General features: G+C 36.0%; 1 protein-coding gene and 1 pseudogene across 3 annotated transcripts in view; one reads left to right on the plus strand and one right to left on the minus strand.

Moving 5' to 3' along the window:
- Positions 1–16440, plus strand: part of SPOCK3 (SPARC (osteonectin), cwcv and kazal like domains proteoglycan 3) — a 504342-nt gene that overhangs the window by 427114 nt on the left and 60788 nt on the right. For all 3 annotated transcript variants that reach the window (XM_063920424.1, XM_063920425.1, XM_063920423.1), the window contains one exon: positions 1312–1426. In XM_063920424.1, the coding sequence (XP_063776494.1) occupies positions 1312–1426 (115 nt within the window). The remainder of the gene's footprint in view (positions 1–1311; positions 1427–16440) is intronic.
- Positions 15294–15411, minus strand: LOC134945458 (5S ribosomal RNA; annotated as a pseudogene).

Raw genomic sequence — 16440 nt, forward strand, 5'->3', positions numbered from 1 at the left:
GAACAACTAACATTCTGATTTACCATCCTCATCTCGTAGCGAAGCACGGGTATTCAGCTATCTACAATGTTATTTATACTGTGTGTTTAATATTTACAGTACATTTATATTTGTAAACAGACATTCTTAAAATCCCGGGCAACACCGGGTACTCCAGCTAGTAAGTAGACTAAATTATAAATTTGTTATGATTGAGCAATTAAGTTTGAGCTATGACCACCATGCTGATCCTATAGATTCTGCATCTTGCACAAACTTAAGGTCACCTATCCAAAGTATTTTTTTAAGAACATTATTGATCAAGATTTTGACTTTGATCATTTCAATAGATACACTTCAGATACAATTATAATTTTTTTGGCACTTTGTGTAATGGCAATTGAAATATATACATATTTGAAAAGTATCCTAGATATAAGATTTGGTTATGATTTGGTTTTCAGCAATTAAAGAAATATATATAATCCACTATGAAATGATTATTATAAATGTAATTGTTTTTAGAAAAATGCACTCTAAATAGTGAGAATGGTACTAAATAAAAGCATCTTTGGATGAAATTATTTGCTCATCCTAATACAGTAAAAAGATGACTTGTAATATTGGATCAAAAATTTCCAATTTTGGTTATTTGATTGGTAATGCCTATCCTTTTTGATCAAACAAAATAAAGTAATTGGATACAAATTTTAAGATTTAATTAAAGGTAATACAGTATATTACATTAATCTGTTGAAATTTTAATTTACTAGAACTAAATAAACAGTACTGCATTTAAAAAAAGCAATTTTGGTCCAAATGTATAAATGTAATAAATTTCTGCAAAATTAGCTGCAATAAGTTTCTGATTGTATTGCTACTTTAAAAGGAAATTGGTAATTTTAAAAATATGTAAAACCCATATACTGTATCCATTAAGTATATTTGGTTTCCATTTAAAGTTTTTAAAGCTCTGCATTACATTTCATTGATAATTTGTAGGTCTTTCTGATAACTTACAATACATTCAGCCAATTTTTATTTGCAGACATTACTATTATATTTCTAATATTGATCACATGCAATATAAAAATACAGTACTGTATATCTTGACATAAACACGATAGATAGATAGATAGATAGATAGATAGATAGATAGATAGATAGATAGATAAAAACATCTGGTTAAATCTGGAACATAAATTAATGCTAAAAAAAGGTGTATTATAAACTGCTTTTGATGTCAAGGTAAAATGTATTCTTCTGTAATTGACATACTGTATAAAAGTTCACCAATAACATGTAAATTCAATTATTTTGTTTATATTTCAGTGTAAATTAGATTATCAAACCTGCATTTTGGGGAAACAAATAACGGTGAAGTGTGAAGGACACTGTCCATGTTCTTCAAGCAAATCAAGAACTGTAAACAAAAATAATAAAAGAGGTAAGCTATTATACATATTTAAATCAATATAGCAAAGTGCATAAATGCCCCCAAAATGTACAAATATTCAGTTTGCACCATTCAATGCCATATATATATGATATACATGGCTTATACACTTTATGACCCGAGGGGTTTTCCCCTTCGTGCTCATACCAGATTTTCAAGTTTGTCTATTTTTCAGATGGATTTTTCTCCTATTTATTTTAGATTACTAAAGTAAATTTTAAAAAGGTTTTCACTAGAAAAATAAGGCATACTGTACTTTTGGTAGCATTTGCAGTATGTTTGCTACATAGCATTCATGGCATTATCTCTAGATCCATAGGTTTCAGTCATTGCCAGGACATAGACAGGAAGCGTAGTGCCACTGCTGTAAGAAAATGACACAATTTGCTTCTAGCCAGGTTTAAAGCTAGAGGCCACACTGTTCCACTTTTTCAACCCTTTGTCAGTTATCGAGTACTTATGATTCACACAAGGTTATCATTCAAAGATGTAAATCTGAACCAAAACCATAGCAACTAGACAATTCTTTTCAATGTCTAACACTCCATTATACATATACCACTGTGGCTCATAGGATTGATTATTATAGTTTTAATATAGATTTGCACCCACAGTATGAGAAATTGTACTATATAATCTTAACTTACTTTTAATAATGCATTTTTATTTCCTTTACTAGAAATTCTGATTGTACTATGTGTTATATTTGAGCATTGCTTGTGAATTGTCAAAGAAATTGAAATTAAAAGTTGTGGCAAACTGAATTGCTCTAATGCTTTTATTCATAATAATGATGCACTATAGAGACTAGTGCATCAAAGCAAATACACATGATATACATGTGTGGTTTATTTAACAAAGATAAACACAATGGGAAATGATGTGCTTGTGTTAATGATGTATTTCCATTTTATAAGACATTCATTGCATCTGGAACATATGTACAAGTATTCAGCCTTGAACTAAAGTATACAGTATAAGATTTCAATGAAAAAAATAAACAACATGCTATGAATAATTTATAATCATTATTTTTACTGTGAAAGTGGTGAGCCTTTGAAATATGTTTGTACATAAGCAAATGAAAATGATAATGTTTTAAGTGAAGTGACATTTATATGTAAAAATCTGTGTACTGATCATTGTTGTCAAGTCAAGATGTCTAGAAAATTAGCATTTTGAAGACCCTACAGTATTTTATCCTTTTTCTTTTCACTAAGTATCCTTCTCACTGTTTCCCATATCTGCTGTTCTGTGTCCTGACTGTTCTATGCACCCTTTAATTGTCTCTTGCTTTTCTTTCATGCACAGCATTCTCTCAATTGTAGTTGCCCTTTACCTTGTTTTTTTCCACCCCATTTTCAGCTTAGACCACTCAACCTGAAGCATAGCAGTATCCCTTTTACTAAAATGAGCCAACAACTTATTATTATCCATAATATGGTACCACAGGGTGTCCTTAGCACCTAACAGAGATTAAGCAACAGTATTGCACATCAATACATTTTAGTATTTATTTATTTATTAACAGTCTCTTATATAGCACAGTAAATTCTGTTGCGCTTTACAAATGGAAATAACAATGATATAACAAAACTGGCTAATAACAAACATTCATATAACCAAATGCAGGATGGAGTCTGCAGGATTGATGAATTAAGTGATAGTAGGATAGTGTTACTCACAATGAGTAGTAAAAGCAAGTACAGTACATGCTATGAGGGGTGAGCAGTAAATTTCTGGATGTGACTATCTTAATCTAAACTTCCCTACTAATTTCACAATTAACAGGCTCTGTCAGTTTCAACATTTTTATTTTATTTCAATAATGCATCCTAGGAAAATAGATCCTGTTGTAGTACATTTTCATTACAATAAATATGACTCTCAAATTGAAAGTTGGACTCTCAAAATAAAATTAAATACTATTATAATACTCAGATTTCTCAAGCCTTGGATAGTGATAAATTGCATAGTGATAAAGTACCATCCAATCAGCTTCTAAATGCCATGTTATAGGCTGTGTTTGAAAAATGACAGTTAGGAGCTGATTGGTTGGTACTTTATCACTGTGCAATTTATCACTCTCCAAGTCTTGATAAATCTGGGCCTAGGAATGAAGTTATGATTTTTTTATTTAATTGCATATAATTTAAAAATTAGCAGTTAACCTATATAACAAAATGTAGACTACAGCAATATTTACAATATTAGCAGATCCAGTGACAAGTTAAAAAGAAACTTTCCACTGTCTAGGAATCAATTGCAGGAGACCCTGCCTCACAGGCTCAAATGCAACCATGACATTGAGTAGGTGGATTCTTGTTGTTCATTTTTAGCCACACAACCAAGCATACTGTCAGTGCTATTCCAGCTGGTGGGGAGTGGTGACCTTCATTTTTCTCTTGTGCAATAAACAATTCCTTCCTGCACTAAAGTATATGTAACATGTTCTGTGTGTCTGATTAAGATCGATTAAAGCAAGATCAAGCTTTGTGTGCCAGCAAAAAGAAAAAAAATGCTTTGCATATCTGAAGCACTGTGTGTTACTGGAAGAAAGGAGGATGTTTGTCAGCCTTAGGGATAATGACTGGGGAGAAAACAGTTAGACATATGACTTTGTGATTGATTTGTATTTTGAAGAATTTGTCTTGTGAAGCACATTCTCATTTTTGCTCTTTTTGTTTAAAGATTATATAGATTGCTTCTTATTTGAAGGACATTCCTTTCTTTCAGAAGTAGTACTACATGACTTTTTTCTCTGCTGATCTCATCCCATCCTCCATATACCATCATAATCAAAATGTTGTAAAATATCACTTTAACACCACTATTACTTGATTCTGAGTTAGCATTACTTATAGAAACACAGTGACCAATATTAAGGGTAGCTGATATATCATTGCTATCAACGCTAATGGCACAGGCAGACAGTTCAACAGCAGTAACTACTGTATATTATCATCAACATCACCACACCACCAAGCAGAACTGTATTGGTGGTGATATAGAAGCACTTTATGCTGCAGTAACAGGGATGCCGGCAGTTTTGGAATTAACAAAAGAAAAAACAACAAACTACAGGTACTAATCCATGATCATCATTCAACCAAAACACACTTTCAACCTTTATTATATTTTTAACCAAACATAAGACCCCTTGTGATCTGCTTTCCCTAATGCTTTCCTAAATAATTATATTTTAAATCATAATTTTGTATTTAGATATTGATAATTAGTCAACTGTATAATTTAAATTCCTAATGTTGTTAACCAATTATAAATAACTAACAATATGTGATTTGTCTTCACTAGTGATAATATCTAATTTTGTGGCAAAATGCTTTGGTTATTGGTGCTTTTAATTTGCCTTCAGCAGGGACACTATATCAGAGCACCTACTGCTAAAAGAGCTCTTAAATCTCTTAATGTTATTTTATAAATATGTTCAGCTTGTGTGGTTTATTTTGACATGACTCTTTTCCTAATCATTAACCTTATAAAAGCTGTATGGATTTTTGATACAGTTTAATAGCTTTCAGTTTTGTTGATGAACTGGTAGCATTATTAAACTGACACATTCTGCCTCCACACACAGCCTATGTAATGATGACATAGAGCACTTCTAAATGCAAGATACAAATATGTTTTTTAAGAATTTTGACTGTTATATACAGCTGTCATGATCTGGCAGCACTACTAAATGATAGTATGATGCGTGCATACACAAGTGATGATGATGACCAAACCAGTTCTAGGGGAAAAAAAGCAACTGATAACTCTTTACAAGTTTGTGAAAGTGCATTAATATATGCTGAAACAAGACAGAACAATTATCACACCATGATGGGTAGGTGTGTTGGTCATTACTAGCCACAGAGCTCAAAAACATGATTGCCAGTGCAAAAGTAAAACACCGGGAAAATGTAACTAGAGACCTTAAAAGATTGAGAACTCACTAACTCTCCAATTATCTTGCTGTATTTAGACTGTCTAATGTAGCAGTTAACCTCACTTAATTGTCACTTTGGTGCAACTGTGGTCAATATGCCTCACTGAATACATTCTTATTTACAGTACAGTGGCAAGCAACAATTCTCACTATTCTTCTAAATGTATTATACGAGATTTGAGGTGGTGGTATGGTTCACTGAAGTGTCACTCTGGTGTTTCTGAAATCAATGTATCTCCCTGCATTAGTTTATATTATAACGAGCAACATACAGTATCTCACAGTAACAAAAGGGGGTGATACAGTAGGGATCTTACATAAGGAGGGAAAGCAAGTTTACCTGGCATAATGTGTATAAGATGTTCTACCCGGAATAATGTGTATAAGGGGCTCTTCTGTGGTGGAATGTGTATAAGGGGCTCTACTCTGATATAATATAATAATATAATATATACTTTATTTTTCATTAACAAGACAGCAACGTTATGTCAATGAAATACAATGTGAACAGTTTGTGTAAAGAAATAAACAGTAAAAACCATATTTCATTAATACAAAAATTTAGCACTGAGCCTAGTGATCATTTAACATCCGAACGGCTGTTGGAAAGAAACAGTTTGACATACGATTTGTGTGAGCACGGACACTCCTAAAACGTTTTAGAGATGGCAATCTTTCAAAAACCATACAATTCGGGTGACTTTCATCAGCCAGAATACACCTAGCTTTCCTTAACACTCTTTTCCCATAAGAGTCCTTCAACAATGGCAAAGACACCCCAATAATCTTACTAGCAGTTTTGACCACACGTTCAAGGGCAATACGTTCAACTACAGTGCAGTTCCCAAACCATACTATAATCCCATATGTCAAAATGCTCTCTATAATACTTTGATAAAACTTAACTAGGGTGATCGTACTCAAACAGACAGCCCTGAGTCTCCTTAAGAAGAAAAGGCGCTGCTGTGCCTTCTTAATCAAAAAATTACAATTTAAAGACCAAGTTATATCTTTTGCAATATGCATGCCCAAGAATTTAAATGAAGCCACCTCCTCAATTGGCTTACCATCCAAAAATACAGGAAGTAATGGTCTATTGCTACCACGCATAAAATCAACAACCATTTCCTTCATTTTTTATGTGTTTAAAATCAGTTTACTTTACTCCATTCCTGTAAACGTAAAATTTCAAGTCTATAAAATATCTCATCATTTCCACTTATCAGACCAACAACCGCTAGATCGTCTGCAAATTTCACCACTTTAACAGAATCAGAAACTGAAAAACAATCATATGTAAATAATGAATATAATAACGGGCTCAAAACACACCCTTGCAGAACCCCTGTACCTATACGGAACTCACCAGACACAGATTTACCTAGCCTAACAAATTGTGGCCTATCAGTCAAAAAATTTAAAATCCAATTACACATAAAACATTTAAGCCCAAGTTAAAAAGCTTGAAAACCAAAGATGCCGGAACAATACTATTAAATGCAGAAATAAAATCCACAAATAAAATTCTCACGCAAGTCCCTTTCTTATCTAAGTGGTTCTGTGCCTGATGTAAAACAGTCAGAGCTGCATCTTCCGTAGACCGATTCTGCCTATAAGCAAATTGAAAAGGATCAAGATTTTGAGGAAAATGAGATTTGATGTTTTAACATCAATCGCTCAAAACATTTCATGACTAATGATGTTAACGCAATAGGCCGATAATCATCAGGACATTTGTGCGTTCCCTTTTTGGGTATAGGAATGATTTCTGTGACCTTAAAACAGTTTGGTGTTCTACAGACCTGTAAAGAGATATAAAAAATTACCATAAAAATCCCAGCCAATTGATTACTACATTTCCTAAGGATTTTACCTTGAATCCCGTCCGGCCAGCAGATTTACCCATACTAACACCTCTAAGACACTTCAGAACATGCTGTTCGTCCAATACTACCGGGGCCTCACCAGATCTAATCTAAACAGCTTTAGCAGTAGTTGAATTGTTCCTATCAAATCTAGAATAAAAAACATTAAGATCTTCTACCATCATACTATTTGATATTCTAGACGTCAATTTCCTAGGTTTATAGTCGGTAATATCTTGCAGACTCCTCCACATACTCTTGGAATCATTACACTGCCTAAACCTATCCTCCATCCTATCAGAAAACTCAATTTTTGCCTTTTTTTAATGTAACGTGTATAAGGGGCTTTACTGTGTGGCATAATGTGTATAAGAGGCACTACTGTGTGGTGTAATGTGTATAAGGGGTGCTACTGTGTGGTGTACTGTGTATGGAGTAAGTGGCACTAATGTGTGATGTAACATGTGTAAGGAGTTCTACTGTGTGGTGTAATGTGAATATCTGACATTACTGTGTGGTGTAATGTGACTACGGACACTACAGTACAGAGTAATGTGAATTGGTGCTATTATGTGGACACACCCCTTCCCCATGAAGCCACACTCATATGTTTTTGTTGCGCCTTTGGTGCTTACTGTCCTTATTTTAGATATGGGTGGCAGGGGGCACAAATTATCTTCCTGGCCCAGGGCACCAAAATGTCTAATTTATTATTACCTCTTCAGCTTCTACTGGGCCTGATTCAGGTTTGTAAGCAAATCAAAAAGCACACAACTGGTCAAAACCATGTTGCACTGCAGGTGGTAGAGAGACTTAGATTTGGGTGGGGTGTGCTCAAACTGAAATCTCAATTGCAGTGTAAAAAAAATGCTGTCTAAAGGGCCATACACAAACTGGGCGATTTTGAGCTGAAAGCAGCTCACTTTTGGTGTGTTGAGCTGCTTTCAGCTCAAAGCCGCCATGTGTGTATGCACAAGCGATGAGCGGTGAGCACTGATGCGCGCTCCCGCTTCATCGCTGGCGGCCGCCGTTCATCTACTGGTATTACCAGTAGATGAATGGCGGGGTGAGCGGCTTTCCATAGCGTCCTGCTATGGAAAGCCACTCACCCCCGCTGACATTGCTGTGCAGGGGAGAAAAGCGCTCAGTGTGTATGCACTGTGCGCTTTTCAACCCAGCGATGTCAGCAATCATCGCTGTGCATACATGCTGGGCAAAGGCGCCCAGTGTGTATGCACCTTAACATTTGTCTAATCTAAATCTCTCTGCACGTTACAGCTGCCCCACCTGCAGTGCAACCTAGTTTTGCCCAGTTGTGTGCTTATTTGCTTTGCCTACAAACCTGAGTCATGCCCATAGTACATTCATTTTGCCTGTAATACAGCAGCTCTATAACCAGTAAGAATTTAGAGCACTAGAGAAGTATTAGCACTTAACATTACAAAAAAATAAAAATAAAAACCAGAGCAAGCATTACAATAAATATATTGTTAGGGAGGAGTAGTATAGGAGAAGGAGTATACTATAGTAGTAATGTTTTAGGCATAACACATAAGATGTTTTTTTTTTTATCCATTGGGATGTCAGTCAGTTAATAACAATTTATTTTTTATATACTGTATTTAAGTACAGCAAATTAACACATATGTACAGTATATTTAATTCATTTATGTATGTATGTATGTATGTATGTATGTATGTTGTCTGATTTATTTTGGCAATTATTATGCATATATTAATGTATTATAAATTCAGAGTAGATTTAAAAAAAGTTTTTTTATAATTTATTATTTATTTTTAAATACATACAGTTAAACCATTGTTAGTTTATTTGTGAACTCGCTGTTTAAAGCTACATTTTAATTAGTTGAGTAATTATATTCTTGCTGCATTCTATACATTACCCATGTGCATTCAGTTTATTTTTTAACCATTAAACCATTAGCAGGAGACACTACAGGTTTTTAAGTGAGTTTACACAGGCCCTTACATTAATTATAGTTGCCAATGTAGAGTCTGCTCAAATAAAACCATGCATTTCTTTTAGCAATAGACTACATGTTGTATTTTTTATTTACAAAGCTACAAAAATGCAAATGCAAAGCGTATAGATCTTTATGCAATTGTAGGTACGTAGGTGCTTGCCTACATTGCATTAACACTGGAACACTCAAATGGTAATACATGTGCTGGAAAAGTCAAAATATTGTAAATATATTAGCTCTCTTAGTCCATTGACCAGATTATAGTATCCGGATATCTGAAATTAATCCACTGTTATTAGTGACTCAAGATTATTACCCAGTCAATGCTGGTCTCTTCACCTTTGGTGTGACACCCAGGACCACCCAACTTCTCTGCCAAGTAGGGTCAAAAGTATGCACCCTTGAAGTCATGTCCATCTTGAAGTTCTAGTTTGTACTTGCACAAAAATAGGCATTTGTCTTGCAAAACTTCATATCGGCTACTTTATTAATGCTATAAAGTATTGCTAACTTCAGCAAATGCAATAGTAGATGCAAGTTTCCAATAGAATTTTGCATGTCAGTTTGAAACATTTTTGTTATGGCTTAAAGTTATATAAATATTATATAGATTCTTCAAATAGGATTTCTGGAGCTAATCTATTCCTAATAGTTTTATCCCATAGTTAAAATAAATGGCCAGAGGGGCAAGATATAAAGCCGCAATATTATGTTTCACTTGTGTTACAGATAGTATGTTTCAGTATGGCTTGCCCTGTGGCTGTAATGTTCACTCCTGAGAAGAATTAAACTCTGGGAGACATAACTGTAAATTAGTTAGCCACACACGAAAAGGCCCAAAGCAGAAAATAATGTGTCAGCTATTGTGATCCCCCCCACCTTGATCAGATAAAGATAATTTAACCCATTCATGTTTTCATGACATCTACTCAGAAATGTTATGCCAGAAAAAATATTTGCTTGTAATCAATAAATCAATCACTTGAAAGAAATTATTTCTATATAAGCCTTTAAAACTGTGTGCCATACTAAAATGTACAGAAATTAAACTTGAAGTGCTTTAGAATTATATAAGTATCCCTGTGTGTGTCTGGCAGACATAATAGAGCTATGCACAGACTTAAGAGTCTGAAAATAGCATTTTCCCAATATCCATTTTCTATACAAAAATGATTAATCTTAGGCGAATTAACTAAAACCATATGTGTATTAAATTGCTAAATAATTTTTTAACTAACCAAAGGGGGATATCTAGGGAGTGGCAGCCCATTACAAATGCTATACAGCAAGAGACCTTTATAAAACTGCAAATATTAAATGTTTATCTATATATATATAAAAGTCAAAGTATTTATGTATGTATGTATGTTTATTCTTTATAGGCTCCTATATGCCTTTACGCATTTGGAACAGACTTGATACATATACCCTTCATTATCAAACTTAAAATCCTGTCGAGCTTTCGGGTGACAACAACCAACCCTTTGTGGGGCCATGGTGCTAATCATGAAAATGCATTGGTCTGTTTGTGTGTCTGTCTGTCCTGTCTATCTGTCTGGTTAACCAGTCTTGGCTGGTCTGGTGGGTTCTGTGAGATGTGATGTCATAAGTGTGACAACTGCCTATATCAGGACTTTGCTGCTGCTGCTGCCCTCTCTCATACACCTCCAGAGCTCTGGAGATATATAGCTCCAGCAGCACAGTAGGTGATATCACCGGAAAAGCTACTTACATAAGGTTAGTGACTGAACAAAGATGAGGCCAGTTTAGTGCAATGCGGCACTAGCGTGACTAACTAGAGTCAGAGGAAATTTGAAGTTATTGACAGGTACATATACCATTCATTATCCAACTAAAGTTCAACAAAAAAAATCCACCACTTTCAGGGCCAGGACCATATATATATATCTACAAGCTGTTCAACCTGTTCTTTGCACGGGAGGTTCTGATTTTTACGGTTGTAAATATAAATATTGTTAAAAATTTGGTAAATCTATAGAGATGTAAATTTGAGATGTCTTAGTGTAAGTAAATATTAATCCATGGTTCTTTACATTACCCGAGGAGCACGCGTAGCATGGTAAAAGGTGAGAGGACCATTTTTGTAGTTTATTAAATTCTATATCAAAATTGGGAGGAGAAGAGAGAAGGAAACTGGTTGACGCACTAAAGAGAAATTAATTATTCATAAAATGTAACCTTTATTAAGTATACATTAAAATATATTACCTTTAATCGACCCAGACTACAGTGAAACATAAGAGTTAAAATCAAACAAACTAACATGTATGTGAATCCTAATAGGTTGAAAAATGTGAATAAAGAGTTAAAAAGCGTATCCGCGTGTGTTTCTTATATTTAGCACTTATAAGGTTTCTATGTCTATTCCAGTGCTATCAAAGATCGATCACTTCCAATATTCACAGTCAGTTATATGTCAGCTATCACAGTTGGTACTGGTAGTTCACTATTATCACTGTAATTCCCTAAAATGTGTAATCCTAAATAGGATCCTATTTAGGATTACACATTTTAGGGAATTACAGTGATAATAGTGGACTACCAGTACCAACTGTGATAGCTGACATATAACTGACTGTGAATATTGGAAGTGATCGATCTTTGATAGCACTGGATTCACATACATGTTAGTTTGTTTGATTTTTAACTCTTATGTTTCACTGTAGTCTGGGTCGATTAAAGGTAATATATTTTAATGTATACTTAATAAAGGTTAAATTTTATGAATAATTCATTTCTCTTTAGTGCGTCAACCATACAGTTTCCTTCTCTCTTCTTTTGATGTACATATACTGTAATTGACAGCACCCCCTGAACATAATCAGCATTGTCTGAGATATAAGAAAGGGGACTACTTATGGGGTGGTAGGGTGATGATTCCCATACACCCATAGTATTAGAATATTGTATATATTGAGTGTGCAGATACCCAACCCCTGTATTAAATTCTATGCACTGGAGGTGCAATCCAAATTTTGATCTGATTGTCCGTTTGGGTGTCATTGTTCACACAACGCAAGCCACGCATCTATAATGACATCATTATGTCAAACCCCCTTTTTTAACCCCTTAGAGGAGATTTATCAAGATTCAAATCAAATAGTTTTCCTATTTCCCACCTGCAGTATACCTATGTTAAATTTCAGCTTCCTAACATATTGGTAAGTAAAAGAATTGGTTATAAGTGAGGGCTTTCACATTTTTGTAGTTTATAAAATTCTACACACTGGAGGTGCAATTCATATTTGATCTCATTGTCTATTTGGGTGTTATTGTTCATGCAACGCAAGCCACGCATTGTTAATAACATCATTATGTCAACCCCCTTTTCATCCCCTTAGGGGAGGTTTATTAAAATTCTAATTATGTGGGGGCATGGCCTAGTGGGCAAGAGAAGATGACGTGCCTTTACTGAGCTCTGAAGCCTAACTCCCTAAATCCATCTCAGGAGGGGTTCTTGTGCCTGTGTTTAACTGCGGAAAGCAAACCATCCTGAACTGGAAGGGGAAGGGGATCCGTCGAAATACCGACGCCGGAATCCCGACCGCCACAATCCCGACTGCCACAATCCCGACCGCCACAATCCCGACATATTCTCCCTCCGTGGGTGTCCACGACACCCAAAGAGGGAGAATATAATAGTGTGCCGAGCGTAGCGAGGCACCGTGCCCGCAGCGTGGCGAGCGAAGCGAGCCCGCAAGGGGCTGCGTTCCGCTCGCCACACCTGTCGGGTTTGTGTGGTCGGGATTCCGGCATCGGTATTTCGACCGCCGAGATTCTGGGCGGCGGCATTTAGTACTGATCCCACTGGAAGGTAGGTGTGTGGAGCCAGGGAACAATGGAGTCGGTTTCCACGGCCTACTTTCCCGCATGAAGCTGTGGCCTGGAGTTCTGGAGGCTTTCCAGTAAGGCCTATCTTAGCTGCCAGACATCGCATCTCCTACTGTTGCTAGTTACCTGGACCCTGCCCTAGGTCGGTGAAGCTGCGGTAGTCTGATGGAGCTGGGAGTACCTGCATTGTGGTGCCATACCAACAGACATTGTACCTGCTGCGAGGATGATCTGGAGACTCCACCATAAGGTAAGATTACTCGTCTCCAGTCACCATTAGGCCTTCTGCCCACTTTCTGCACACTATATGGAGATGCTTTCTGGGAGGGGTGCCACTCATGGAGAGCTAACTGGTGGCTTGCTGCTGGTCAGACAGGCTGCTTGCCACTTCTCTGTGCTCTTGTATATTACTCCTGCTGGACTTCCCTGCACTAGTTCCTGGAATCCCAGGAGACATCACCTTTCTATTCTATGAATATATACATTTTCTTAACTGCTCCTACTCACTGATATTACAGTTATGGATAAATAGGTAGCAAGACCACAAAGGGGCCCTAAAGGTGGGCAGATAGGTAAGTGTCATGGCAAAGACTCCCCACCTGTGGCATCCCCTGCTACGAGACCTGGGGACTGCCTTGGGGACCATTAGAGCTTACAACCATGCTTGCCTCTATATTAGATCAGAAATTGGCACCTTTAAAAGATTCTATTGATTCCACGTTGACTCAGCTCAGAAGCGGAACAAAGACTCTCCAATTTGGAAGATAAGCTTTTAGTGGCAAAGGCTACTTTGTCGGTGCAGGAGAAGACAGTGTCCTCTATGCATGATAAACTGGAGGATTTAGAGAATGAAATATTAGAAACAATATAAGAATCATTGATCTCACTGAATCAGTAAAGAATGTTGACTTTATGCCATTGGTCTCTGAGTGGTTGCCACGTAAAATTGGGATGAGTATATGCGACAGCTCGATCGGCCCTGATAGGTAGATGTTCAGGGATCCTCCTTGTCCAGTTATCCTGAGGATCCTAAATTATGCTGATAAAGTCCGGCTTCTGGTGCTTATAGGAAACATTCAGATCTTCAGCATCTACAAGCTAAATTTTTGTTATTTCAAGACTTTTCCTACAATGTGTCCATGAAAAGGAGGGATTTTGCACTGATTTGTAAGAAATTGTTTGAGATAAGCCATCACTTTTCACTGATGTACCCGGCCAAGCTACGCATTTTCCATGATGGCAAACCTTATTTCCTGGTCACCCCACAAGCAGCAAAAAACTTTGTGAACTCACTGTCATCTAAGTCATCGTCACATAGAACAGATGAGGACTGATCTTCCTTTGTCATATCTGCAGTCTTGCCCTTTGGATTATTTAAATTCAGTCCTCCAGAGTTAACTATTGGTTCTCTTCGATCTATTGTATACATTTGTCTATGTATTAATGTATTGATACTGTGTGGAAATGGTCATTGCTCTTTTTGGATAGACCTCTTTTCATACAGTATTTACTCAATTATTTTGCTCATGCCATTATGTCCACTCTTCTGTTCTAATGCTTTCACTTTTCTATTTCTCTATACACTCTTTTTGCTCTTCCTGATCCCCCCTCTCTGGTGCTTCTATGTTTTCTGTGCAACAAGGGATTGTGGATCCTCACTGGCCGAGTGCAATAATTTATGTCAATAATTGTATAATTATATAATGACCAATATCCAAACTGTTAGCTTCAATAAAGAACAGTATTCGATTGGTGGTGCTCCCATTTATTTTGTAGACAACTACAATTTAATGTGAGAAAGACAGACAAAAAAACCTCTTTTTGGGAGCACTCTATTGTAATAATAAAGTATGTGAAATGAATGAAAAAATTCTGAATGTGCCAATAATATAAAACTTAACCTTTAATTGATTCCCCAATAAAATCTGACATTATTGTCTTAAAATCTGACATTATTGTCTTAGAACAATTATATAAAAACTTGATTGCCTTTTTAACACATAAGGTTCAAGTTGCAGAATTAACTGCAGGTGAAAATCTGTGGAATATATTGTAGATCCCTATATTAATGAAAAGGAATCTGATTGACATCTGAGTGGTTTGTAACTATGTGATATCTTTAACTGACAATCTCTGTTAACAGTAACAGGATCTAAAGATGGATCATATGGTAGTATATATAGGATGTTTGTTTCTTGAAAAATTGTCCACAACACCTAGTATTCCCAAGTGGTCTCCCATCCAGGTACTGACCAGGCCTTACCTGCTTAGCTTCCCAGATCGGACGGTATCAGGCGTATTCAGGACAGTATGGCTGTGGGCAGGTAATTCAAGAATGGGAGAAACACTTCTGCTTTTTGAACTTGACACAAACCGTGTCTTTTCCAAATGATAGTGTGAACACTTCTGCTTTCTGTTGTGACAGTAATTGGTTTACTGGGAGAGGCAAATCACCTCAGCCAGAGTAACTGTCAACCAGATGAGAGAGTGTTAAAATGAGGGTGGTGTGTGATGATTTGGGGGCAAGTATACCACTTCTGCTTTCTGGTAAGAAAGTGACGAGTGCTATGGATACATGAAATTGAAGTGTAAAGAATTGGTGTGCTGAAATTCTAACAGAGAGGATCCACACCTCTGATTAACCTGTGTGAAAAAATATGGGATTTGGTACACCTGGAGCTCAAAGCTGGCTCAAAAAAAAAAGATAAAAACAAAAAATGATGAAGCTCAAAGGCTCCCTAGATATATGGAACAAGTCATCAGGACTGACATAATAAATCACATATACCATCCAGGGAGTCTGGACTGATATGATGAGTCACAAACATTTGGCTTTGACAAGATAAATCACTATATGTAGATAGATAATCAGCTATTGGCTGTCAAAATAAATCACCATATGTAGGTAAATAATCAGCTATTAGCTGTCAAAATAAATAACCATATGTGGGTAAATGATCAACTATTGACTGTCAAGATAAATCACAATATGTATGTAGATAATCAGTCATTGACTGTCAAGACAAATCACTATATGTAGGTAGATAACCAGCTATTGACTGTCAAGTCACAAACATTTGGCTTTGACAAGATAAATCACCATATGTAAGTAAATAATCAGCTATTGGTTCTCAAAATGAATCACCATATGTGGATAACTAATCAGCTATTAGCTATCAAAATAAATCACCATATGTGGGTAAATGATCAACTATTGACTGTCAAGATAAATCACCATATGTATGTAGATAATCAGCTATTGGCTGTCAAGACACATTACTATATGTCAGTAGATAATCAGCTATTGACTGCCAATATGTCACAAATATTTGGCTTTGACAAGATAAATCA

Source organism: Pseudophryne corroboree, chromosome 1 (assembly GCF_028390025.1).
Source record: "Pseudophryne corroboree isolate aPseCor3 chromosome 1, aPseCor3.hap2, whole genome shotgun sequence".
In the NCBI taxonomy this organism is placed as follows: Eukaryota; Metazoa; Chordata; class Amphibia; order Anura; family Myobatrachidae; genus Pseudophryne; species Pseudophryne corroboree.